This window comes from Capra hircus, chromosome 8 (assembly GCF_001704415.2).
Source record: "Capra hircus breed San Clemente chromosome 8, ASM170441v1, whole genome shotgun sequence".
In the NCBI taxonomy this organism is placed as follows: Eukaryota; Metazoa; Chordata; class Mammalia; order Artiodactyla; family Bovidae; genus Capra; species Capra hircus.
The window spans coordinates 82,998,538-83,026,274 of record NC_030815.1 but is presented as its reverse complement, the minus strand read 5'-3'; the positions used below and the strand labels follow the sequence as shown (position 1 = coordinate 83,026,274).

General features: G+C 42.1%; 1 protein-coding gene across 6 annotated transcripts in view; it reads left to right on the top strand.

The window, feature by feature from the left end:
* The window catches only part of CDC14B (cell division cycle 14B), a 127,005-nt gene extending 103,995 nt beyond the window's left edge, over positions 1-23,010 (top strand). For 2 of the 6 annotated variants that reach the window (XM_018052484.1, XM_005684149.3), the window contains exons 13-14: positions 9,306-9,422; positions 14,191-17,859. In XM_018052484.1, coding sequence (XP_017907973.1) covers positions 9,306-9,422; positions 14,191-14,227 — 154 coding nt within the window. In that variant the 3' untranslated portion in view covers positions 14,228-17,859. Of the gene's footprint in view, positions 1-4,262; positions 4,408-9,305; positions 9,423-14,190; positions 17,860-20,866; positions 20,931-21,920 lie in introns of those variants that run through there. The other 4 variants (XM_018052485.1, XM_018052486.1, XM_018052487.1 and 1 more) reach the window with 4 other exon arrangements.

The following is a 27,737-nucleotide window of genomic DNA, read 5'->3' as shown; positions in this document are numbered from 1 at the left end:
ATCTAAGGGTGTTGCCTAAGAAACTTAGGTATCTTTTATTTATCTCTGGCTTCTGTTGTAACCTCTCTAGCTTGTATAGATAGAAAAGCGAAATACAGAAAACTATTTCTCTGTGGATAGGAAGTGTTGACTAAAAATTTTTAGGACTTAGAAACCTAGGAGGCAGCATTTCAAGTAACCCTGAGAGAACTGCTCTGAGGAGGTGATGGGGGTGTGGAGGGAGGCACCATGATATACAGGAGTTTGCAGCAAAGGGCAGATAGTCTAAATGTCGAAAGATCACCATTAATAAAAGAAAGCTAGATATCTCAAGTGAAGGAATTTATGGGAAGATGTGTGGGAAGATGCAGGAGTCTGGGCTCACTGAAATCATTCCTTTGATCAGCACCTCAGCTGTTTGGGTCCAATATTCAGTGTTTTCATATCCCAGTCTCCTCAAGGCTCACCGTGGGGAGTGGCTGCAGTCTGACGGCTGCTAGATGGCAGGTGTTCTTCTCCTTTCTGAGTTCCTTCAGAGCATACCAGCTCACCTTTGGCTGGTGGCTGCAGTAGCTGATTTCTTTGTTGACTAATATGGTATGCAGTATTCATTTCTCATAACCATTTTACATCCTCAAGAGAGTGACAGCGGATGTAAACTATAGAATGACTGTAGATTTGTCTGTAGTTGTTAAAATTGCAGACTTATTTAAATTTACTACCATATTGCACATAATTTGATATGGTGGAATTTAATTAGTGGTGACATGGTGGCTTAATGTCATGTTATTTTAAGTCAACAATGAATTGATTAAACTATATTTTTATGTGAACTTTTTGTTGGAGGAATTCTTTTCAAGTCACAGAAGGAGATTTAAAGTGGAGATCGCAAGTTTTATAGTTATTAGGTTGTCTGTGTGTGTCCTCTTGCAGTTCCTCGTGTGTTAGTTGAGATTCAATCTCTAGGAACATCCAGGATTGTTAGAAAGATGGTAAAGTGAAAAACTTGGCCATTGTACTTTTTTCCCAAGATATTCTTTAGCAGATGCTCCCACCTGTGCCATTGGATTCCTTCCTTCTAGTACCTTTCATTGTGGGGTGGGTACCAAATTCTGCAGCACCCCCTGCCCTGCCTTTCTGGTGATGGAGACAGGTTATCTTATTATTCAATAAGCATCTTGTAAAATGGTAAGAAACTATGACACAGGAGTAGGAGTAGTGTTAGTTGCTCAGTCGTGTCCAACTCTTTGTGACCCCACGGACTGTAGCCCGCCAGGCTCCCCTGTCCATAGGATTCTCCAGACAAGAATTTTGGAGTGGATTGCCATTCCCTTCTCCAGAGGATCTTCCTGACCCAGGGATTGAACCAGGTCTCCTGCATTGCAGGCAGATTCTTTACTGTCTGAGCTAGAGGGGAAGAAAATTTATTTCGAATTGGAGGATAATTGCTTTACAGTGTTGTGTTGGTTTCTGCCATATAACATGAATCAGCCGTAAGTATACATATATCCTTTCCCTCTTCTCCCACCAGCTGCCCCCTCCATCCTACCCTTCTAGGTCATCACAGAGCACCAGGTTGAGCTCCCTGTGTTATACAGCAAATTTCCATTAGCCATCTATTTTACACAGGGTAATGTATATGTTTCAATGTACTCTTCTCAGTTTTTCCCACTCTCTCCTCCTTTCACTGTGTCCCTAAGTCTGAAGAACAGGCCTCTTTAATTAAAAGTGGTCCTTCACTAGTTTCTTCTCATAATCTTAAATTCCAAAGTTCAGTTCCGCTTAAAGGATGTATCATCATGGGCCACTGCCTTGGGAGATTCTTAAAAGACCCAAAGGGAAGGAATGAGTTTTCCATAATAAAGTGCCATGTGAGTGGCATCAGTATTGATTATAGGCAGTAATTAAGCATTCTCTTTGCTGTTATGCGTGCAGTCAACTAGAATGCTGTAAGAATGGTGCATTATAAATAATTTTTTTAAATTTCAAATGCCATTTTGTTTTTAATTTCAAGTCTTCATTTAAAAATAGTATAGTCCCTCCAAATAATCATTCTGAAGGCAGTTTTATACAGGAGGAAATAGCTAGTGCCCTAGAGCAGTGCTGTTCAAACCTCAGTGTGCGTTTGAGTCTCCTGGGCAGCTTGTTAAAATGCAGATAATGGTCACTGGGTCTGGGATGCCATCTGATTCTGCATTTCTTTTCTGGCAAGCTCCTAGGTGTCAAAGATGCTGCTGGTCCAGGGGCCACACTTGGAATCACAAGCCCTATAAAATGGATGATTTTGTGGGACTGCTTTTAGTTATGTCCAGGTTTTTTGTTCTGTTTTAAAAAATCTGCAGCATCAGAAGTCAAGTTGCAAGTCAGGGAATGGGAATTCTGCTTAGTCAAAGGTTCTTGAGTTTGCTAATGCTTAAAGGAAATTTCCTTTAGTAACTCTGTCTGCTACCTTGTGAATATGTTTTATAAGAGTACAAATCATTTGATGCTCCTTTCTAAAAAAATGAAACTACGAAAGTCTCTTCCATAGATCAAAGGTTTGTGGTAACATAAAAGAAAGCAACGAATGTAGACTAAAATTAGAAATATTGTTGGAAACCAGAAGATGACACGAGATGCTGTGATATTTATCTTGGTATGTGCAGTTCCCTGAGACGGAACTTGATGGATGGCTGAATGATAGTAACTAGCAACAACCCATGGAGAAAATTCCAGCCTCTATGCTATCCATTTCTTTAGTTACACCCCACCTTATCCCAAAAGGTGTAAAAGGCACTGGCCCCTTGTGAAGCACTCTTGGCATATGTTGAAAAATCTTTTTTTTTTTTTGGCCATGCTTCATGGCTTGTGGGATCTTAATTCCCTGACCAGTGATGGAACCCCAGCCCTCAGCTTTCACTGCTGACTCCCTTTAATTGTATTTGTAATCCCCAAAACAATAGAATAGTCCCAAACTGTCCTCTCCCCATGCACACAATTAATAAACTTTTAAGTCACACTTTTAAAGGAAAAAGCAAAATGCTGAAATTCTAAGCTCTTAATTATGTGTAAAGGCCCTGGAGAATTTAAGATTAGTCGCAGTAGATGACTAATCTTAGATTAGTAGATTTTCCATCCTTCCTCTTTATTCCCTCTGCTTTTTCCGACCCTCTTGGCTGTTACGATCTCTTCTTTGCTCTTCTTTGTAGTTCCTTTGGCCCCGGAAAAGGTCAACTGGAGATTTCTTTTCCTTCCAAAGTCTTTGTGGTGTTTTGTAAGTTAAAAGTCCCCTTTTAGAAGTAAAAATCTGAGCAGAAGCTTGGGTTAAAAATCTGAAATGTTTCTACCATGTGTCAATGTGGACATGTTATTTTGCTCAAATGTTGGTACTTAGCGAAATGAAAATACTTGTAAGAGGGAAAGTGAGTGAAAAGAGTACTGATGATTCTTAGAAGGAAGTTATATCGTACATCCAGTCATTAATTTCTGTTTCACAAACAGTCAATATTTGGGGAGAATTAAAGTATTAGAAATTATGAAACTAGTGATTTTGTCAGAGAACTTCTCTGATCCTGACTACCATGAAGACAGGCAGTGATGTAGCATGATGATCTTCGAGTGATACCCAACGTAATGGCAAGTCTGTTATTGTCTCTGCCAAAATGGATTCGGTAGATTTTATAACTTCATCCATGGAAGTGCATCCTATGGGAGCAGGTAAAGATACAGATATAGTTATCCTTGAATAATCCCTTAGAACCCCCTTAACAGTGTAAGTAGGTATGCTTCATTATTGGAAAATAATTCTCTTGCCATGAGCTTTACTAGAGGAACAAATGAAAATCTATAATGCAGACACATGCTGTGTTGTGTTCACTTGTAATTAATTTGTGCCTCCTATGAGATTGTTGTTAATTATCAGTTCAGGGGTTTGGTTTTTTGGTTTTTTTTTTTTTTGGTTGGTTTTGCCTCATTTTTGTTTGTGATTTGGTTTTCTGTGTGGTTATTGTGCTTTTTAAAGAATTTCAGTCACATAGCTGTGACTCTAATTTCTGTATCATACAAATTAAATTAACATGGGGTAGTTATCCAACTAGAGATTGGGTCTAATCTTTTGTTACCAAATAGCAAATTTGTTTAAAACTGAAGACAGCTTTTTTCCCCCAGCATAACACAGCAAAGTTTGGTCCCTGTTTCCTGCCCCTTTGCGTCGCAGGGTAACGGAAATTCACACGTGGCTTTATTTATTTATTTATTGGCCTCTCAGTTTGAACATCTGTTCTTTCCCCTTTGCCCCTTTCCAGATGTTCCCTAGCTGTGCTGACCTCTGCACTGTGTAGTATTGTCATCTGGTGGATTGTTTGTGACTACATTCTCCCCATCCTGCTATTCTGTCTCGATGGTTTAAGAACACAGTAGCCATCAGGACCTTTGACAGATAGCTGCTGTGTAAGTGTCCCATTCCATTTCTCTACTAGTGCTCACCTCTGGTGTCCAGTGTTTTTCTCATGATGCATGTTTTTCTCACTATCAGCTCTTCTAGCTTTGTTTGATTTGCCTTTTTTTCCAAGGTTCTTATTCTGAATCTTTGCACTTCCTGGGTTGGTGGTAGGGAAGGAAGTCTTCACTGTTAGTTTCGTACAAGGGACGTTAAAAATAACACACTTTTTAGAATGCACTTACCCTTAACAGATTTTTTTTTTGAAATAGCAATTTATGATGACAATGAAGTAGTTTCTTTTCCCTGTCAAAAATACATAGTTAGTTTGGGATCATTGGGATGGTTTTTCTTTCAGTCAGTCGTCTGTACAACTTTCCTCTGGTTTTCTTGAGTAGATATCTTCAATGTAGTCTTTCCAATCTAGCAAAAAGAATTTTCCCACTGGTTTGCTGCTGTTAGGAAAGGTGTGATTTTGTAGCCGTGAGGTCTCATGAGCATTGCATCCTTTTTCACCTCTGATTCTGCCATTGTTCACAGTGCTCTCTCAGCAGGCCCAGTCTTCTACCTTAAGTAAGCAAGTTTTCTCCTCTGCCTTGTTTCACTTCCTCCTCTTTAGGGCATACAGTTAAGTATGGTTTTCAGCACTTGGTGCTGAGTGAAAGTAGGAAAGCAGAGAAGACTGGAGTCTCTTGTCTCTGTGTTTCCATGTGACAATTACTGTGTTCCTTGTGCTCCCACTTTCCTCCGTTCCCACAAGTAATCAGAATGTTTTTATTAGACTAGTCGAGGCACAGTCAATTTTCTCCTGATACCCTTTGTCATTAAATGAATACCTTAACAGTGGAGAGACTCCTTTTCTGCAGAAGAATGTGGCAAGAAGCTTACTGGAGAACATCATGTAGTTAAGAGCAAGAGCCCAGAAAAGGAGGATGTATCTTGTGAAACTGTGGTTCCCTGCTACCCTCTTGCATCCAGGCTGCATTCTTTTTTCTCCGAATTTTTTCTGTAGTTCAAATTTTAAGAACTTCTTGTCCTGTTCTGACTTGGACTTTGGAGTTATAAAGGAATACAAAAGTGCCTTCTAGGATCTCCTCCAAAGTAGAATTCCATTGCAACCAGCTCCAGTTGTTTGTGCTTTCATTAAATGTCTTCAAATGGCTAGAAAAGATGAAAAAAATCTAGCAGATGCTTTTCTTTTCAAATTTAAGGAAAATCTGCTTAACATGTTCCTATTTATGATATTTTTAAAATATCTTATCGGTATGGACTTATTATTTGCTTGCTTGCTTGCTTGCTATGTCTTTCCAGTTGTATCTGACTCTTTGTGACCCTGTGGACTATAGCCTGCCAGGCTCCTCTGTCCATGGGACTTGGGGTTGCCACTTCCTCCTCCAGGGGATTTTCCCAACCCAGGGATTGAACCCATTTCTCTTACGTCTCCTGCATTGGCAGGCAGGTTCTTTACCACTAGCACCACCTGGGAAGCCCAAGCTTATTATTACATATGCAGTATTTCTGATAAGAATTATCCCTTTACAATGTTTTGTTCCTTTACTTCTCTTATTGATCTTAGATTTCACACATTCTGACTCGGGAACATCATGCACTGCATAGATTTATTCTTCTCAAACTATTCTGAGTGGCCATTAGAACAGATGGACTCATTGCTAATAATATTTAGGCATTTCATGCTTATATTATTTTTTGCAAGATATGTTTAAAAATAGTCTCTATCAGGCTCTTTTTGGTATTCTGTGCCAGGACATAACTTTTTTTTTTTTTTTTTTAACTGATATTTGCCACTGTGTTTCTAGACCCAAATCACAGTATTTGCCTGCTCTGATTAATTTTCAATTTATGGAAACCAAAAGGTTTCAACAGTAACAGTGATGTAAACAGGTATAATCCTTGTAATTATCTTTTGAGGTAACTACTCCAGGGCACTGCTGTCGACGTTCGCCTCTATTGGCTGATGATGTAGCATTGCCTGATAGGTTGTTGCCTGGCATGCCTGGAGAGCTAGCCTATAATGGCACTTTACGTGCTGCGAAGGACCTCGTAGACAGTGGGAAGGGGACCAATGCATGTTGCAGGGCCTCAGGCCCATCATTTTGAAGGCTCTTTTTGTATCACTGGTGGACAGCCAGTGTAGTGCATGGTTGCATGATGGAGCCTCTTCTTGGAATGAACATTTGTTTCAGAGCACTTTATGACTTGATTGATTAGAGACCTGGCTTTTCAGGTTTTTTTTTTGCTTTGCCTCAAGTTGAAGATATTTTTGTATCCAAAATCTGAAAATCCTGGCCCTCAAAAGATATTGCAGAGAAGAAAAGGAATTCTAGTATTGGCAAGAGATAGAAAGTAGGACTGAGGGTTCTGTGAGGAAAAGATGGAAAGGAGAAATGACATGTGCTGAATGTTGTTCTGCAAAAGCTATGCGGTTGGCTTGGTGTGCAAGGCAGGAGGTACTGAGTTCCCGCATCCCCATGGCAGAGTAAATACTTCACCCTTGTCGGCTAGCCTAACCCACCTTAGGGTGTGATTTGTAATATAAGTAATATCTAAGTTTAGTTGCTGTGTTTTCTTCCCACTTTATTGATATATAACCTATAGATGAAATAACTAGTCTGTTTTTAATGCAAATAACTGATGACCTGAATCTTATTGATGAGATTAATGCATTCCAAATTTCTGTCATGCTCTTATTTTCAAAATTGTACATAAATTATCAGCTACTAATATTACTTCACATGAATTGTTCTCACTAATTTTATAGAGAAGTAAATAATTTTAAAAAGATGTTTCCTATCAGCTTAAAATACGAATTAGCAGTAATTTCTTGTTTGAATAATATTTAAGCATAATAGTTAATTTAAGAAATCAGGAGGTAAATTTCCTCAGCAGGTAGTGTATTGGCTCTTGTGGTTTTTTTTTTTTCTGATTTTACAGTGTAATAGTTGATACTTGACTTCACTTTCACTTTTCACTTTCATACATTGGAGAAGGACATGGCAACCCACTCCAGTGCTCTTGCCTGGAGAATCCCAGGGACGGGGGAGCCTGGTGGGCTGCCGTCTATGGGGTCGCACAGAGTCGGACACGACTGAAGCGACTTAGCAGCAGCAGCAGCAGCAGCCTCAAATTATTTCAAAAGTAGATGTAGTATTTCAGAAAAGCCAACAAGAGTCTCATTTTCTCCATTTATAAAAAATAGAGATAAAAACCATGAGCCCTGTTAAGTGGGCTAGAGGCTTCAGGACAGCAGTGGCAGCCTGAAGCACTGGGCCTGGGCTTCAGTAATAGCAATGGAATCGTTGTTTTGTTTTTCTCTATGAAAAATTCTAGATTCACAACTAAATATCTTCTCCTCACTTTATAAAATGAGAAAGAATTTAAAAATAACTCCTTGTTTTCAATGATAAAATTTATATGTCAGAGCGGTTGGTGCCCTTTTTGATCATGTAACTATGTCAGCATATACATCTTCTGTTTTGTTAAAACAGTCAACATATAGGATGATAAAACTCTTTTAGAAATCCTGAATCAAGCATTTACTCGCTTACCCAGGATCAGTTTCCCTCAGTGATATTGAAGGCTTCATTCATAAAGCTTTCAGGAATGCTTCTCATTTAAAGAGAAACAGCCTGGCTAGCAGTCCCCCACCCTCAGCTCTACCTTCCTCTCCCCCAAATGGCTTGAAAACCAATGACCTCCAGACTTCTGCTCTGGTGCAATGCAACCCTGTTGTTTCTTCAATGATGAGAAGTTAGCGTTTTACTAAATGCTAATTATTCTACGGTTTGAGTAATACTAAAATTATAAAAATTTACTACATTTTAAGGACCTGGCTTTGGTTATTAACTAATGTGGTGTTAACACAGGCATAGGAGGTAGGACCGACTGCTAGTTAGTTGTAAAGGTTTCTTCTTACACAGGAGCTGGGTTCTCAGAAGTTGTTGTTGGCTGTCTCACCTATATGTTTGGATATATGAGGATAAAACTTTTTATAGTGTTTTCTGTCACAGATAACTATAAGTTGACTATGTATAAATGTGTATGTATTAAGTTCAGTGTTTTAGTCATTATCTCTTGAAGAAAACAATTGCTTATAAAATTTTTTGGTGTTTTCTGCTGTTGTCCCTATGACAGTTCAATGGGGAAATTTAAAACACCCTGTACTTCTGAGCAGGTATTCTGTGTGGGCTTTATCTGAGGGGTTCTTTCTGATTTGCCTCCTGAGCAGTCTACTCCCATAGGTATCAGTTCCTTGAGATGTCTAGAGTCTAATTAAATAAAGTTTCACAAAATTAAAACAATTTCATTTTAATGGTAGTTGATGACTTAGTAGGTAGTTATAATCCAGATTTTAAAAACTTGCTTTGAACATCTTTTTAAAATTTGAAATGTTATAAAAAACATGAATTAGACTTCAGTTTGATTCAAGCTGACTTGAGTACTATTGCTTGTTCTTCCATCTTTGAAGAGTGAATACTGTGTATATGTTTATATTCATAGTCTTTAGAATTAGGGTTTTAAAATGATTTCTTGTTTCATGACTAGAATTCTGAGAATCTGATTTTACTTTGGGGCACAGAAATTTGTCTTTCTGATTGATTTCTTTGGTGTGGGAATTGCTTGACATGCCAGATGATTAATTTTCGAAAACAAAGTTTTCTGGTTATCTTTGTGTAAACCTTCATAGGGAAATGAGATACTTTATTTCAAAAGAACTTGATGTAAGAGTGTGTTTCAGGTTTTTCTTTTTTTTTTGACAAATTTGTTTATGGAAAATTCTATCAGTTCTCAAGAAAGTAATTTGCACTAAAGTGCAAAAATGCCCTCCTCTGTCAAGTATTTGCAAATTGTTTCAGTGAATATAATGTTCTTTTTTTCCAACTGTTTTCAGAGTAATTCTTCAGTCCAGTGTTCAGAGCTGTAAAACATCTGAACCTAACATTTCTGGCAGTGCAGGCATTACTAAAAGAACCACCAGATCTGCTTCAAGAAAAAGCAGTTTTAAAAGGTGAGAAAAGAACCCTACTCTTCTGAAGTGTTTCAGATATTGGCTTTCCAGTTTAATCTTCTGGAAATAGAAATGAAGACAGGAGAAAGCAAAGTCCCAGTGATGGGAAATTAATCAAAAATGTTTGACTTGTTCATCATCTGAGAAAATCTGAACCATTTTAATTTACGGTTATGTTTTGTTTTTCAGAGGTCATTCTTAACATTGGAAATGTGGTCTCTGGGTCATAATACGGGAAAGTTGAGAATGTTGTGTCCTTCTGAGTTCTTAAATTGAGAACTTCCAAAGCTCTCTGTCAGGACTTAGAGGAAATCTTTCTGTCTATATATCGGACTCATCATAATTGTTGGAGAATTAGTTGCACATAAGTGGTGGAGAAATGAGAACTCTTGAGAGTTTGGGAACCTTCTCTACCTAGTAACTGTCCTCTTGGTCACAGTCTACCCCCAGAGGGGTGGCTCTTTCCCTTTCCGGCCTAGCATCTTGCACTTCCTTCATTAGTATACACTCTGACAAGAAAATGGACATGTTCTGTGACCAAATCCATCACTCACCGTTGTCTTTGGATGTTTATCATGATCCGAGACATTTCAGCATATTCCAAAATCAGATTCCCTTTTAGGAGAGACCAGATTGCCCACTTCCCATCATCTCAGGATGGATAGGGAGGCACCTTTTTTGTGTTTATGTATCTTTGCCTAGAGCTGGCAACCCATGAGGCACAACAGTGTTGTCTTACAGAGATCACAAGCGGCCTAAGATAATCCGCACCAGGCTTTGGAATGTTCTCCACAGTTTTCCTTGCTACTTTTTAACTTCTCTGCTCTCAGACCTTTGAGGCTTTGGGCCTGCCGTGGCCTTCAGCGCTGAGGTGGTTTCTGGTGCAGCCCCCCGGCAGCCTATGTCCTGAGGGACTTACTGACAATCTGAGTGCCCTGTGTGTTTTGCTGTTTTAAGAAATTGTTCAGTTCTGCCACTGTTTCTCTTTGCGGAATCTTTTGTACAGTTTTTACTACAAACTTTTATTTAGCTAACAATGTGATAGTGCCTCCAAACAAGTGTTTGAGAATTGGGCATTGATTCATGATTTTAGGGTTTAAAACTTTTCATTAGGGAAGGTATCAAATACTCTTTAATTCCATTGAGAAGAATATTAGAGAAATGCTGACAAAAAAGTCAAGAGTTTAGGTACATTATAACATAATACCAGAATTTTTTTTATAATAGTAAGAAATAAGAAATGATTGATGAATTCTGCCAAATGAATTGAGAGTCATGTTTTCAAAGAAAAGTTAATGACCTGGGTTAACTGCTTATGGAGCAATAAGTGAAAAGGGCTACACATAAAACTTACAAAATATTGCTTTAATTTTATAAATGTAAAATGTGTTTTATATATGTATAAAGGTATATACATATTTATAAACCTAAATATTTGTGTGTGTGTGTGTGTTAGTCATTCAGTTGTGTCCGACTCTTTGGGACCTCATAGACTATAGCCCGCCAGGTTCCTTTATCCATGGAATTCTCCAGACAGGAATACTGGAGTGGGTAGCTATTTTCTTCTCCAAGATAAAAGGAAAATATGCTTATAATACGAGTTCTTCTGGTTGGTAGAACAGTTGGGGAGTTTTTTTTCTTATCATTTTCTTTTTTTCTAACTTTTCTATAATAAATGAGGGGAAATGGGAGTTTTTTAACTTTGACACTTTTATGTAAATTATTAAAAATTTAAGTAAGAGGCCTGCTGCTGCTGATAGTTAGACATATTTGGAACGGACATATTCTTTTCAGACTTCCATCACAGCCAGGTGTGTTTTGCACATTTAATTCTGCTTTCTGCTTTCCCGGATGGTGCTCTCCAGGTTTCAGATGAGATGACTAGAGTCCCGAAGCCGGGGCTGTACATGCCGGGCCTCACCACACTCCTCTTAGGGTGTGGCCGGATGGCAGTTTTTCCATCTAGGTCTTGTCTAGTGATCTAAACTTGTGCTTTTCAGCAGAGGTGGTTCCTGACTGCAGTGAGCATCTGCCTGAGGTCCCTCGACTTGTTGCTTTGAGGACTTTAAAGTAGAGCTCAGACTGAGTAATTTGAGTATTTAAACAGCCCAAAGCAGTTTTCAGGCAATTGGGATAGTGCTGAAAACCAAAGGCTTCTTTTAAATTCTGAAATGGACTTTCAGAGATTTGGAGGGGCATAGAAGGAAAACAACAGGAGTCAGCTGGGTTTCATAGTGCTTTTAACCACGCCCTCCCTCCATGCCAGATCTCCTTTGCCTCTTGCCTGGCTTTGGCCTGTTTTGACATCACCTTAACTGCGACCACGTGCAGCTCAGAAGAGAAAGGCAAATGCATTATGTACAGTCCCACTCCTGCTTCTAGGAAATAATGGGTGTCAGGCACCCAAGCTGTAGCCTGTACTTTTATCCTATAGGATAGTACTCGTTTTTGGTTGGAGGATAACTGATTCAGGACAAAATAATATGAGCTAAGATGGTTAACTAATTTTAAAGTATTGAATAGAAATCTTTTCTTGGAACAGCAGTACACACATATATACACATATAAAATAGTACCCCATTTCCGTGTACATTAATAAACACTTTCAAGGCACCAGGGCTGACCGTCTGCTGTTACTCCCATTTGCGAGGTCCTCTCTCTTGCAGGTTGAGATGTTGTCTGTGTGTTATCATCTCTATTGTGCCACAGAACTTGACCTTTCATTTCTGTGTTCTGTTCTACTCTTAGAGGCTTCCAGGATGAACACCTCACCCAAAGTCATTTTCTGTTGATTTGGCTCTTTTGACTTTTGACAGTTTATTGAGAGGCTGTACCTCTTTGAAGAACTTCTGCACAAACACGCTAAAAAAGTAGTCATTTGGAGACTGAAAAATCCTTATGAATGTTGTCATAAATATTTGTTGTTGGGAAGAATTGCCACCATGTGTCTCTCATGGCAGGTGATTATTCTCCCATGTATCCGCTGAACACTGGCCACATCTAAACGTAAATCATGAGTGTTAAGCTCTGCTCTGGCACAACCATGACAGTTCAGGCATGGAAACACTGGCGTGTCTGGCGGCAGATGGAGTGCTAAGGGGAGTCTGTGTGGCACCTTCCTCATCCCCTTTCTTAAATCCAGAGAAGTAAATTAATGGACTTCTATACCCCCCACTTCCTGTTAGAGCTAGAAACCAATTTTAATATCTCTCTTTTAATAATTGCTAAATCCACTGAAGAACCAGCTAAATAGAATTGACCTGTTTTTCAGTGTTCTCGTATGGACTGTCTGAAAAGTTCTTTTAGAATGGATCTCAAACATTTCATCATCAAGCCTCTGATTGAGAACTTTTAGCCAGCTCATTTGATGTCATTCGGTTTGGTTCATGTCTTCACACAGCTCACCCATTGAGTGCATGTTTCTGTAAGCATATGTTGTTTCTTTGGGTCTGTCTTTAGTTCATTTCCTTTTCAAAAGAAATCATAACTTCATTTGTTTTCTAAGATAATTGTCATGTACAAGTGCCTTTTTTGTTCTAAGTTACATCATTGGGAACCATCACTTTCTGCTTATTTTTTGTGCCTATTTATATTTTGGAGGAAGATAAATACTCAGACTCTTTCCTCAGCCTCTGAAGCCATGAGTCTCCTCACAGGCCTTTCAGTTGGGAGTAGCTGCATTTCAGACTTTGGCTTTTTAAGTCTTCTCGTTTGTGAAGTTTGCCATCATCATGCCTTTCAATGCTTCTTGTCCTTAGAGTCTCAGATCTCGGTGTCTATTCCATCACCTCTGGGCTTTAATTTTTGTTACTGCCATTGTCTTTAAAAACTGTGTCACTGTAGGAGCCCCAGAATGTTGTATCTAAATATTCTTTCCTGCTGGTTACCTCTGTTCTTTTAAATTATTAATCTTCCTTTGAAATTTCAGATATCTTCCCACTTGGCTTCCCAAACTGACCTGGACCTTTATACTCAGTACTCTCTTGGGGTCTCGGAAAACTAAGTGATTGATTCAGATGAGCTGCTCTGATAGAACCTCATCACCATCTAAGTGAGGGTCACCTCCAGACGGGAATCGGTTTCTCTCTTTCCTTTTGCTTCAGTCGTCCTCTGAAAGTCGCTGTTTAGTTGAAAGTTACAGTGATCTCTTGGGGATGGAAAGAAGGGAGGTAGGGTGAAGATCAACGTAGATCAGTTGACCCACATACAGAAAAGGGTTGGCGGCTGTCCCCTTGCAGCTGTGCGGCGGTGTGGAGCAAGGCGGGAGCAGGTGCCGGGTGCCGGCTGCACTCTGCTAAACTGGAAACGGCTTGCAGTGCCCTGGCTTTTTCTGTAACCAGATTCTGCCTTTGGAAATAATCAAGTAACACTTCTTTATCTTTTCGTTCTTTCCCACTTTCCCCACAGCCTGATTCCTCAGAGAGAAGGAAGGAAAAGGAATGCTTTGCAACAAATGCCCTTGATGGCATTCTGGTACTCTCATTGCTCGGCTGCTTTTGCCCTCCCTTCTTTTTTTATTGTTGTTTATTGTTTTTTAATTTTTTGCAGAACTGAAACTTTTCTGCTCTGCCTTTTCTCTCCTGTTTGTCTTTACTTTATGGTTGATATTGTACTGTCTTTTCCAAAGTATCTGTCATTAAAGAATTATACAAGTGTATCCTTTTTAGCATGTCAATATTTTTATTATGTTGCCTTCCTTGTCTTTGATAACTACGTATGGGACACTTAAAAGCCTTCATGGTAAAATCCTTTTTTTTTTCCCCTGTAGTCCCTCCATTTCAAGGACTAAAACAGTCTTGCGTTAAGTAAAAACCTGTGACCAGAACTGAAAGAAGACTCTAGGAACAGAAAACTACAACAGGACTTTAGCACAATTTATTTGGGAAAAAAAAAAAAAATTGCAAAAGCCTTAGCTGCTTTCCACCTAACAAGTTTATTCAATGAAGAAAATGTCCACTGGAATTTAAATAACTACATGAGCTTGGGTGCAAGTGAATGACTTGAAGAGGGCCCAACTCTCCTATAGAAATGTCTTGAACACAAAAAGCTGTTGTAAATTAGTCTCAGGTGTAAATATCAAAGCCTTCTGTTATCAGGAGAGCTGACTAGTCTGTGTGGTGCACGTATGTCCCTGTGATGGCAATCATTTTAGCTGCTGGCCTTCAGAAGAATTGAAGATCTGATGGAGGTTTTTTACTTATTTATTTGCTGTTCACCCTGTGTCAAAATTTATAAAGATAAAACAAGCATTACTGAAATGGTACTTTCTGTGATTTGATACTATTTGGTTTAATCATCTTCACTTTAATATTTGTAATACTGTTGTAATGTTAACTCTGTTAAGTACCCAAGCTGCTTGTCTTCCACCAAAGAGTGCTTTATTAACAAGAATCTGTGAAAACCACATTTAAAGACTGTTGCATGTTGTAATACAAATTGGTACTTTGGTAACCTAAACCTATTAAGAGAATGTTAGTAGTAGCTTTAGAAGACTCAGGAAGAGAGACTAGCTTCAGAGTTGGAAAATTGTTGTAAGTTATTCTTATTTGTGTCACTTTGAGTCTGAAGAATGTCAAGGCTGCCCACTATTTGGTTACCCAGTCATACAAATTAAAGTCATACTTCCACACAGGAAAAAACCCCACACTGTTGGTGTTTCCCCTGGAAACAGTGATCCCAAACAATGACGACTTTTTAAAAAGGTTATTTTGTTAGGGTCTTTCTCTGTAGCATTGTGAATTTTTGTTGTTGTTATGTTAATGGCCTCAGGCCTTTTGGTTTCACTCATGGTTATTTGCATCTAGATTTCTTTATTTGTAAATAAGAAACTCACTGTTGCCTTCGGTTAGGGAATACAACTAATAACTCTTTGCAGAGTGCCTTCTCCCCTCAATCCCACAGAAACACAACAGTCTGTAATGTAAAGCAATCACAAAACAATTTATTTGCTGCTAAAAAGAAACAGGGCCCCAAAATAAAAGAATATTTATAATCACCTTGGTTACTTCCATAAGTGAATGATTTAGTTATTGTTACCCAGTGTTTGGCTATCCTAGTTTCGAGAATGAGGAGATATATTGAAAGGCAAAATGCCTTCACATTCTTTACAAGATGAATGCATCAGGTCAGTAGGCAATTCCATTTTTGAAAAGCTGCCTTCTTAATATAGTTACAAAGAATAATGAGTGGTTGGAATAAGCAGATTAAAGTCTGTTCAATGTAAAAAGTAATTAGAAGACTGTGGGTCTCTTATGGTATCTACTGTCTTGGAGTAAATTATAAGTTTGCCTAGTTTTGAGGGGAGATGGAAGATGCCATCGTTTTGATCAAACAAGCAGCTCCTCCTCATTGGGCACCATGCGGTAGGGCCATGCCAGGTTCTAAACATCAGGACCAGACCTCAGAAAAATGGTGGTTTTCTGTCCCTGAAAGTTCGTAAATACAAAGACCCGCTTACCTGAGGGAAGACAGCTCTTGATGAAGCTTTGAGTGGGAAAAGAAACTTTGTGTTTGCTGTGTTGTTCTGGGAGATACTAAATATTCAAGCTGTGCCCAGGTATAAAACACTGAATTCTCAGGGCAACTCTTCTTCCCTTTATACCTTTAAAGGCCATTTCCTACATAACTGATCCCAGCAGTTATGAAAATCAAACTTCCATCTGAACCATTCTTGCTGATCAGAACAAGTAAATGCTGTCTCCCTCACAGTGAATAAGCCGTCTTTATGTTTTGGCCAAGAGTGAAAAATTTGGGCTTCAATGTACTTTTTGTTTTACAAATTGACTTTTTGTGTGGCTGCTCAAGTTTTCCAGCTAGAGTTGCTATCACTGTGGTTCTTTCTAAAAATCCTTGTTTTTGACAGGCTCACTGAAAGTAGTCATAGCAAACTAGTGATTTGTTAAGAAACATTCCTTGGAACACACAACTTGGGATAGTGCTTCAGATGGATTGTATAGCACGTTGTTAAGGGGATATTGAGAATCTAGGAAGTCTCTGGGTCTGACTGATGGAAAGTTCTTCCTGCTATGAATAAAAGACTCTTCCTCCTGTCCCCAGCTGAAACTTCAGCACACCCAAGAATCTTCTCAGAATCTCATTTTTAATTTCTTGTATACGATCTTGGTATGGAATATGAAATAGGGCATGTCAGATATGGAGAGATTTCTTTAACCTGAGAGCCTTAAACAGCTTTGAAAATACACCAAGAGAGTTTCCATTGGGATAAAAATTAGAAATGAATATTTTTAGGTGCCCTTGAAGCTTTCTGGGGGCTCAGATCATCAACAGTCAGGGACTGTCCAAAAGAATATCTGCCAAACTGGGTACCTAGATGTGTGAACAGACTTCCATTTTGTAATCCTAAAGAAAAACTAGAAATCCCTCTAACCTGCGAATGGAGAGGGATGGATCCTGAGCAGTGCCTCAATAAATCAAGTAGCCTTACTTGTCAAAATGTAGCTGCATCTAAGTGGCACACTGCTCTTCTGGTCTCCAGAATTTTTCTGTTCTAAACTTGATTCTCTTAGCCTGTCCCCTACCCACTTGCTTCCCTACCCTCTTCCACCTCTCACAGGGGTGATTTCTACCTCTTGGGCCCAGACAAAATCTAAAAGAGTTCCCAAGTGTTCTCATGAGGCGATGTGTCTGCCCTTGGGAGTGTGAGATGCTTCGGTGAGCTGTTCGGACCATCAGGCATTCTGGGCCGCGTTATGCAAAGAGCTCTGGGAGCCTTTCCTTTGCTTGACAAATGAGCATTGCGCTCCTTTGATGTTTGTCAGAAAGTAGCATAGCTGCTTCTCTTCATACATTTTTTAAGCTAGTAATTGCATTTTGGAAAGCAAAAAGCAACTTTAAAAGTCTGTTTTAATTCTGTAACAGTTTTCTCCCCTCGAAACTGTCCTGTGAGTCTAGCTGCTGCTCTCCCTTTTCGCTTAAATCTGGGTATTCTCCATGTCCCTACACGGAAATACTACAGATGTGTTTAATCGACTGGACAGTTCACCTATACTGTGTAGGAAATTACCTCCTTAATTGCCCAGTAGAATTAACTGTCAGCAAATATGTTCATCTGATTATATTACTGCAGTTTTATATCAATGATTTGCAGACTTTTATCTAACCTGCACTCATGTATAGATTATTAAAGGTTTTAAAATGTAACTGATTAATCAATATTTGATCAATCATTGTCTTGATTTTTTTAAGTAAAATGTATATTTCTAATCATATTTTATAAAGCTGAGAGAACTGGCTGAATGAATGTTTATTTTCCTGAAGGTATTTTTAAGATAAAGCTTCATAATGGCCTGTAAACTTGGCATATCTATGTAGTTTGATACATATTGTCACATTTGTGTATTGTAAACTGGTTTTATACAAAATGTTGAATAATGGAAGTTGTATAATTATAATCATATCATTAAAAGTATTAACCAAAGAGCCTTTTGAATTTTTTGCTCACTTATCATTCTGAATCATGGTAAGCTGTGGTTAAAGTGTAAAGTGGATCGAACCCTCTGCAGTATTAGTTTGTTAGGATGTGGTCTGGGCGGCTTAACAGAAATTTACTTTGTTACAGTTATAGAGGTTAGAAATCCCAGGGTCAGGGTGTTAGCTGGGTGGTTTCTCTTCCTCTCTTCTGATGCCTCTCTCTGAGCCCTCCAATCCCTGGTGCCCCTCTGCCTGTCCCCCATTTCTTATCGTATGAATCAGGTTGGATTAGGGTCTATCTTAATGGCCTCATTTTAACTTCATTACCTCTTTAAAGTCACTGTCCCCAGATACGGTTCCATTCTGAGGTATTGGGTGGAAGGACTTCAACTTAATAATTTGGGGGCATACTGTTTAGTCTCTAATATCTTCCTCAGGATAGGACAGTAAGCAAGTGAGGGGGCTCCTGATATGAACTCACTCTACAGATGCCCACTAACCAGCTCAGTCATGTAAAGGTTTGACCCTTCTGAAAACTTCTAAGGAAAAGACACATGTAAGTCAGACCCTTGGAGCCTCGTGGGTCACACACTGTAGCCCCTTCATTTTACCTGCCAAGGTCTGGATTAAAGTGCTAAGTAAAGGCAGGACCAGTGCTGGAGCACTTGATATCCCAGTGTATAACCAACGACACCATCCACAGCTAATTACCTGCCTTCCCTCTTGGTCTCTTGCAGGGCAGAATCCTAAAAAGCCTAATTGCCCACATCATCATGCAGAGGTTACGTGTAGGATGTAGGAACCTGTCCTGTTAAGGGGTGCTGTCCAGTTCCCCAAGAACTTAGTTTTGATTTGTGCTAGGGTATGAGTTTTCAAAGTACAAAGTCAAGGGACTGGTCTTCTCATCCAAACTCCTGCATACCACTGCCCTCAAAGAGCAGTTTGTAGGCTTTGCCACGTCTGCCTGCTCCTCCATGGTTTACCCTGAGTTGTGTGCCCTCCTGCTGACCCACTGGAACTCAGGTGACATTGGCCAAGCAGCTCAAGATATGTGAGCGTGAAGGGGGCAGGCTTGGCAGTCAGGCTCTGAGGCTTGGCTCTGGATGGAACTAGAGGACGTGCCTGTTTCTCGTGGGAGCAGCCGTGTCTTCCAGGGCTGTGCAGTGTGAGCACCCAGCCTCTGAGACCCTAGCCCTGTAGATTCTTGCTTTCTTTCTCTGTTGTTGACCACTGTCCAGTTTTCATTTACCACATGGACAATTCACTAAACACCTCTACTTAAAACGGGAATAAGAGAATTTTCACCTTAACAATTATAATGAGAATTGAGTTGGATAATGCATGGGACGTGCTCCAAGTGGCATTCGGCACCTAGTTTTCAATAATTTAATTTTTATTGTTGGGAGTCAACTCTTCACATCAGGTGGCCAAAGTCTTGGAACTTCAGCTTCAGCATCAGTCCTTCCAATGAGTATTCAGGATTGCTTTCCTTTAGGATTCAATAAATTAATTTTTATGCACTTAAGATAATTTTCTCTTAATTGGGTAAAGACCAGTTTTTGATAGCAGATGATCATCTTTCAGTCTCTGCCATTTTTGGACCCTAGAGCATAATTCCATACAAGTATAATGGTGAATTTTTAAAGAGGCCAGACCATTTGGCTTCCGAAGGGAGAAATTCACACACTGAGATTCTCTTGAGAGTGATCAAGGCAGAGTGCTGAAATGATTTAGTTGAGAAGGCCCCTTCATATTGAAATAGCAGGTTGGTATGGAAAGGGCAGTCAGCAATGTGCGTTCTGAAATGAGCTCTACCATTTATTCTGTGGATCCTTTATCTGCCTCCTGGCTCTCACTTTGTTCATCCATAAAACTGGACTAGTAAGTGCGTGGTGTTTGGATTAAAAGAGACCAAAGTACGTGATTGTGCCTTAGTATGGGGCCTGGTGCCAGTGTGGAGCATAATATCCACCATTGCTTTCTTTTCCTCCACTTTTGGGTCTTAAGTGCAGCTGGGAGTACATTGAGAGGCAGTGAGTGGGAGGAATTCTCCAAAAACTTCTCTGTAGAATGCCCTGACTTAAGTAACCCTTGGTGTGTAGGTAGTTCTGGTTTACCACTGCATGAATATTCTCATATGTAAATTCTTCCTGGGTGGTGCTGCTTATTTCCTTAGGTTAAATTCTTTTAAAAGGCATTTCTAGGTCAGGGACATGCAAAATCTTAAAGCTTTTGATGTACATTGCATCAAAAAGGAGCTTGGTTAATAATAGTCTAGAGCATGGATGCTGGACCCAGACGGGGTGTAAACCTTTGCTCTGCCGCTTATTAGCTGTGTGATTTGGGCCAGAATGACAATATCTAACACGGTTGTTTGAGGATTTAATATTTGTTCATTGCTTAGAACAAGCACCTGGTACATACTAAGAGCCATATATATTATGTTTAATTAAAAAATTAAAATATATGGTTGTATGAGGATTTAACATTTGTTAATTACTTAGAACAAGCACCTGGTACATACTAAGAGCCATATATATTATGTTTAATTAAAAAATTAGAATATTGCCTTAATGCTTTTGAAAAGAACTGTCACACACACAGTCCTCTGTACTCCCTCTGCACCACATCGGCAGCTGCTGTTGTGACACTGCTGAGCGGGTGAACTAACTGGACAGCACTGACCCCGGTCAGTGCCATGGGTTCAGTCACCATCCCTCCCTGCTATGCATAGTCCAGTCTTTGAGCTGCCCCATTATTCAGATTTGGGGCATTTTGTCTTCTAAGTGGTTAGCATAATGTACTCCTTTATCATATATAGTCTCACCATCTTCTTGCTTACTGGAGGAGCATATGGGCTCTGGGAAACTCTTTCAGATTCCTCTCAACAGATCACCCCATCTCCCTCAATGGGGAACCTGGCCCCATCCACGTGGAACGGAAATCCCTCCACCCTGCCCCTGAAGCACATCTGGTCTCTGCCTTGTCTCAACTGTGTCTCATTTCTTTGCTAGCAAGTCTGCATGGCTTTGACATGCTTCTGGATGACGGGTGCTCTATCCACACTGAGATGCCCAGGTAAGGAGGCCTCCTGCAGGGTGGGACCCTGGCTATGGCCCCTCTGATTCTTATATCATCAGTTTAAATGAGAAGAGACTTTGGGTGGGAATAGGAAGAAAGGGGAAGGCAGTAGGGTTTGTGCATTTTTTCACTTTGAGACAGACAGTGGTTCTCATGGTGGGTTTGCTTCTCCATGTAAAACAAAATGACTTTTCAGGCAGACAATTCTTCCTTGTGTAGAACTCCAGAGAATGTAGCCAGTCTGGCATTCCTTGCAAACCTCCCCCACCTGCTCCTCCTACTAAATGCCAGTAGTGTTCCCACCCATTGGGTAACCCAGCCCACCCACCCACCCCCTGCCGCTCCCAATACACATTTTCAGCCACTTTCAGGAGGCAGTGCCGCCCCGGTTGCGAACTGCTGATTAGGTTCAAACACAGCTTCACTGGGCAATGTCACGGAAACAGCAGTAGACTGAGAAGTGAGTATTGTGCTCTCACCTTGTTTTACTCTGGTCCAAGCCCCAGCTGGCAGAGGAAGGGCACGAAGGAAAGGTTTCATTAATATAGGAGGCAGCGGGGGCTAACCCTGAGAACAAGGCTTATCCTTATGAAAGTGGGGGACTCGGACTTCAGGCCAGCCTTCCTGCCTGGCCCTGGCTTATCCGTGTAGCAGCCACAGGGAGTTTGCCCATCCTGTGTTCTCCATCCCTAAGCCTAGGCAGACCAGTGATTGGCACATCCTCAAGTAGCAGCTGAGTATTCATTCAGCTTTGGCAGACAGGAGTGGGGACCGGAACATGATGACTAGCGGCCACCCTAGCTCACTCCTGCCTTTCAGAGTGTTTCTGTCTGGCCAACCCCATATTTGTCCACTTTTAAACAGCATGAAACTTGGGGTCTTTTCTCCAGCCAGCAAATTAAACTAGGCCCTGTAGTATCCAGTAACCCCCTAACACAGGTTCTGGTGTTGTAAATACAACTCCGTCTGTCTCCCCCCCTTTTCTAGTGATGGTTGGATGTCCCGGGCTCTGACCTTTCTAGACCGACTTTTAATCTGGCTCGGGATCCGCAGGGACTAGATCTCCAGAGGTCGCCCCTGGACAGCACAGCGCTTACCATCGGAAATTTTCTCAAGATGCAATTTAAACCTGTTTCCTCAGGCCCACGCCTCAGCCTCGTAGCATAGGAGTTTTTGCCTCATTCTTCCCGTGGGTATTGAGATCTCAGCCCAAAGTCAGAGCTGGGACTTCCTGTAGGCTACCTGGATGACTGGGTTGGGAGAAGGACCAAGCTGGCACCCCCTCTGTGGCAGTGGTGCAATTCCAAGTGGCTAGCATTCTTTACGCTTTCTTACATTAGACACCTTGTGACTATCTGACGGGAGCAGATTCCTCTGTCTCCCTGAAACAAGATTTTGAAGACTTTGTAGACAAGCCCTCCCTGGCTGAGCGTCCAGGGGTGCCGGTCACACAGATGCACTGGAGGGTGCCCCCTAGACGTGTGCTCTGAAGAAGCCTGTTCTCCAGTCATTCCAGGCCCTGTTCTGGGCCTTCGGGATCCTCAGTGAAAATCCCTGAAGGAGGTCTTTCCACGCTAGTCATAGGACCCTAGGTCTCCACTTTCTTTGCTGGGCCACCTGGCTTCTGCATTTCTCCGGCTTCCTTTCTCCCAAGCATGCCACTCCGCTCACTGAACGTCTCTTTGGCTCCCCCGCTCACTTTCACTCTAACTTTCCCTTCTCACCAGAACACTCTCCTTCTGATCATTTTGCACTGCCAAGAATATAGGACTTACCTCAGGCATGTTGTTTTCCTCTCTGACGCTCTAGTGCTGCTCTCCTATCTGAGCGGGTAGGTGAAGCGCCGACCAGAGCCACCGACACAGCTATGCAGGTGGTTCATCCAGGTGAGTGAGGTCCCCTGGGGCTGGGTTGTGTACACCCCGACTGGAGGTATCCTTGGTGCCTCTGGCAGGGTGGCTATTCTGGAGAAAATACTCCTCTTTTTTGAGAACTCTCAGAAACCCCTGAGGGACTTATGTGTAAGTTCAGTTCAGTTCAGTTCAGTTCAGTTCAGTCGCTCAGTCATGTCTGACTCTTTGTGACCCCATGGACAGCAGCATGCCAGGCCTCCCTGTCCTTCACCATCTCCGGGAGCCTGCTCAAACTCGTGTCCATCAAGTCGGTGATGCCATCCAACCATCTCATCCTCTGTCATCCCATTCTCCTTTTGCCTTCTATCTTTCCCACCATCAGGGTCTTTTCCAATGAGTTAGTTCTTCATATCAGGTGGCCAAAGTATTGGAACTTCAGCTTCAGCACCAGTCCCTCCAATGAATATTCAAGACGGATTTCCTTTAGGATGGACTGGTTTGATCTCCTTGCAGTCCAAGGGATTCTCAAGAGTCTTCTCCAACACCATAGTTCAAAAGCATCAATTCTTTGACATTCAGCCTTCTTTATGGTCCATCTCTCATATCCATACATAACTTCTGGAAAAAACCATAGCTTTGACTATATGGAGCTTTGTTGGCAAAGTAATGTCTCTGCTTTTTAATATGCTGTCTAAGTTTGTCATAGCTTTTCTTCCAAGGAGTCTTTTATTTTCGTGGCTGCGGTCACCATCTGCAGTGACTTTGGAGCCCAAGAAAATAAAGTCTGTCACTGTGTCCATTGTTTTCCCACCTATTTGCCGTGAAGTGATGGGACCAGATGCCGTGATCTTAGTTTTTTGAATGTTGAGTTTTAAGCTAGCTTTCTCACTCTCTTTCACTTTCATCAAGAGGCTCTTTAGTTCTTCTGCACTTTCTGCCATAAGGGTGCTGTCATCTGCATATCTGAGGTTACTGATGTTTCTCCCTGCAATCTTAATTCCAGCTTGTGCTTCATCCAGCCCAGCATTTCTCATGATGTACTCTGCATAGAAGTTAAATAAGCAGGGTGACAATATACAGCCTTGACATACTCCTTTTCCTATTTGGAACCAGTCTGTTGTTCCATGTCCAGTTCTAGCTATTGCTTCTTGACCTGCGTACAGGTTTCTCAGGAGGCAGGTCAGGTGGTCTGGTATTCCCATCTCTAAGAATTTTCCACAGTTTATTGTGATCCGCACAGTCAAAGGCTTTAGTGTCTTCAATGAAGCAGGTGTTCTTCTGGAACTGTCTTGCTTTTCCTATGATCCAGTGGATGTTGGCAGTTTGATCTCTGGTTTCCCTGCCTTCTCTAAATTCAGCTTTCATGTACTGCTGAAGCCTGGCTTAGAGAATCTTGAGCATTACTTTGCTAGCATGTGAGATGAGTGCAATTGTGCGGTAGTTCCCTGGTGGCTCAGATGGTAAAGCATCTGCCTACAATGTGGGAGACCGGGGTTCAATCCCTGGGTCAGGAAGATCCCCTGGAGAAGGAAATGGCAACTCACTCCAGTACTCTTGCCTGGAAAATCCCGTGGACGGAGGAGCATGGTAGGCTACAGTCCATGGGGTCACACACAGAGTTGGACACGACTGAGTGACTTAACTTTCACTTTGAACATTCTTTGGCATTGCCTTTCTTTGGGACTGGAATGAACGCTGACCTTTTCCTATGAATAAGTTGATGCCACTCTATTCTCATGACAGGTGTTCCCCAACGATGCTCCCAAGTCAGCCTTCTGAAATGGGGCCACATTTTTGCAAAGAAACAAGGCAGTTGGTGCTTTCCCCACACTGTGGGGCCAGTTTCACCCGTGGTGAAGCTGTGATAGTTTAGAGAGCGTTTGTGGTTTGGTTGGGGAAAGCCCTACTGCCTTGGGTCCTGGGAAACCTATGGCCAAGGAAAAGGCTCTTCCAGAGCAACAGGAGATGGGCAGAGGTAGCCTGGGCCAGCAGAGGCTCCTGGAGCACTTCAGACTTTAGGCATCATGAGGCCCCTAGGAGAGCCAAGCTTCTGCCCCTGTCTCCACCAGCACCTTGCCAGCAGCCCTGAACCTAGCCTCGTGCCCTCCCAAGACTCGCCATCACCACCTGTGCAGGAGACCTATTAAAGCTTTCTACATGCGTGCTAAGTCGCTTCAGTCATGTCCAACCCTTTGCGACCCTAAGGACTGTAGCCCACCAGGCTCTTCTGCCCATGGGATTCTCCAGGCAAGAATACTGGAGTGGGTTGCCATGCCCTCCTCCAGGGGATCTTCCCGACTCAGGGGTCGAACCCATGTCTCTTATGTCTCCTGCACTGGCAGACGGGTTCTTTACCCCTAGCACCACCTGGGAAGCCCCAAAGCTTTCTAAGAGTACTTCAAATGTTTTAGGAGAATGTGTCACAGTGTGGCATTGCCATGGGCACCACCTCACCCCAGGGAGTAGCTAAACACAGAGCACACCCCATGTGGTCCTTTGGCTCCAACAGGGCACATGTATCTTCTGGCCTTTCCTGACCTTCTCTTCGCAGCTTTGCCCAAGGGACTAGTAACATTAACTGGAAATTTCAGGGGTGTATAGAAAGAACACAGCTTGGGGACCGAATCTTCTTTCTCCTTCATCTTTTCATCCCATTCCGCCCAAATATTTTCATCCCATCCCATCCCAAATACTAGCTAGGGAGCATGGAAGATGGATGTCTCTTCCTGTTCCCTGACAAGTGATGAGACAATTATAAGACAGCACATAGCAGTTACTCAAGAAATGCTCATTTCCTCAAGTTACCCAGGTTCTGCAACAAAGGTAGAGGGGGACCCTTCAGACTTAAAGGACATTCAGGTAAAGGGCAGAGCCTTATCACTAAGGTTTGCCTCCTTGGGCAGTGCTTCCTCTAAGTAAGGATAGTACTCCTTAGTAGAGGGAGTACTCCTTAGAAGGAGGGCAGGCTGTGATTGGCAGGATCACATGGACAGCCTCCTGGGGAAATAGGTTCCTTGACTTAGGTGGCGGTTACAATAAAGTTTTGCACTTTTGTGTTGTATTTAACAATAAAGATTTCTTTTCAATAACTTGCTTTCTTCCTTTCCCACTCGCTTTACTACACAAATCCTAAGAGCCTCCACACCTGGGACATGTGGGCAGTGTCGCTGGCCGTCCAAGCACCTCACTTCAGGCTGGAGTCAGGAGGATGTGGAGGGGAGGCAGCAGGGCCCTGGAAGGTGTTCACAGAATGTGATCCGCACAGCCCTGTCTTCTCTGGGTGCTGAGGGCAACAGCAGCAGAGAGAGGAAAGTGGGCACAATTTTTCCTCAAAGTGAACCTCTACTTGTCCTGCTGGGCTCATGCTCTGGTCTCCCAGCCCTCTGTTGGCAGCGTGTCTCTCTCCTGGATAAGTTAGTAGGTGGCAGTCCTGTTTTCCCTTCAAGGGCTGACCTTTCCCAGCTTCTGAGACCTGGATCCTGCTCTTCCCTAGGACTTGCCAACACCACACATGGCGTGGTTTCAAAGGAGAAGCAATGCCATCATCCCTGAAATGCCTGTGCCCTGGGCTGGCGTGGAGGAACCAGGGACTCGAGGAGGAGAGGGCCTCCACTAGAACCCAGCACTAGAAAATGGGGTGCCTGCTACGGCTTCTGTGAGGGGCCAGCCTTGCATGAGGTGAAAATGTCAACTGTTCATCAGTAACACTGGGCAAAAGATGTACTTTTTCAAAGTAGCCTGGCTAGATGTTCAGACCATCCAGCACCAGGTTCCCAGCCAGCAGCAGCTTCTGCGGTGACTCCGCTTCTTCCTAGATGGTCACGTTTCCATCTGGTCAAAGCAGGGACCAAACCCTCATCCTGCCTGGGCTCACACCTCTCTATTGATGAGGTTCTCCTCGCTGCAGGTCCTGGGACCAGCTCATCTCTAACTCCTGCTCTGGCACCCTGAGTCCCTGCAGTGAGCTCCTGGGTCAGAAGGTGTAGGGCTGGCACACCTGCCTTGGGAATTCAAATATGCTTGACCTCCACTTTCTAAAAGGGTTTGTTAGACTCACAAGTTTTCTTAGATGGGGTTAATTTGCTTAGTATTAAAGTTATCAGCCAGAAACGTGTCCCACTTCATGACAACATGTCTACACCAAATCACCTCAGAGAAGTTATGCAGGGGAACTCCTGCGGAAGGCCTTGCCTTGTGTACAGGTCCAAACTCAATCCTGCCTCCTGAGTTTCCCTGTATCACACTATGGATTCCTCCTGCCCTGTGCTGCTGCCCTGTCTTCTCTGGGGCTGGACTGTGGACAATCCTATGACAAAAGCCTGACATTCATCTGACCCCCCAAATTGGTGAGAGGTAGTCCTGGTGAGCAAATGAAGACCCCTGCAGGCCCAGAAGCCATCCCCTATCCCCTCACCAAACTTTCTGACCATGAGATCTGAGGCTGCTCCGTGGCACAGGAATTCTCAGTCTCTTTGGGAAGGATGTAGTGTTTGCACATACAACATGAAACCTAGCACAATGGGCTTTGCAAGTGTTATTCATGACACTAAAGGGAATAAGGGAATTTTGGAAGGGATCTCTGTTTTGCCAATCTTCAAAGCCAAGGCGAGGCAGAATGACTTAATGTGACAGCTCAAGCCTGCTGAGCAGTGACATGCTGCACCAGCTGACTATCACGGCTGAACCTGACATTTACTCTCACAAGCCTTAACTCAGATTAGGGTACTCCCGTTCACTGTCTTTTTCTGGGGAGGGGGAATAAAATGACCTTAATACTCAGATTGATAACAAGAATCCAAAAGTAGGCTGTCAACCACAGTGGCTTAATGTGACTAAGGGTTCAGCTCTGATTATTCAACAAAATGTGAAATGACTCCACTGTGGTCTTGCCACATGTTCTTCCCTCTTGACCTGGGTGTCACCAAAAGGATTCAACTCTCTATACACAAAG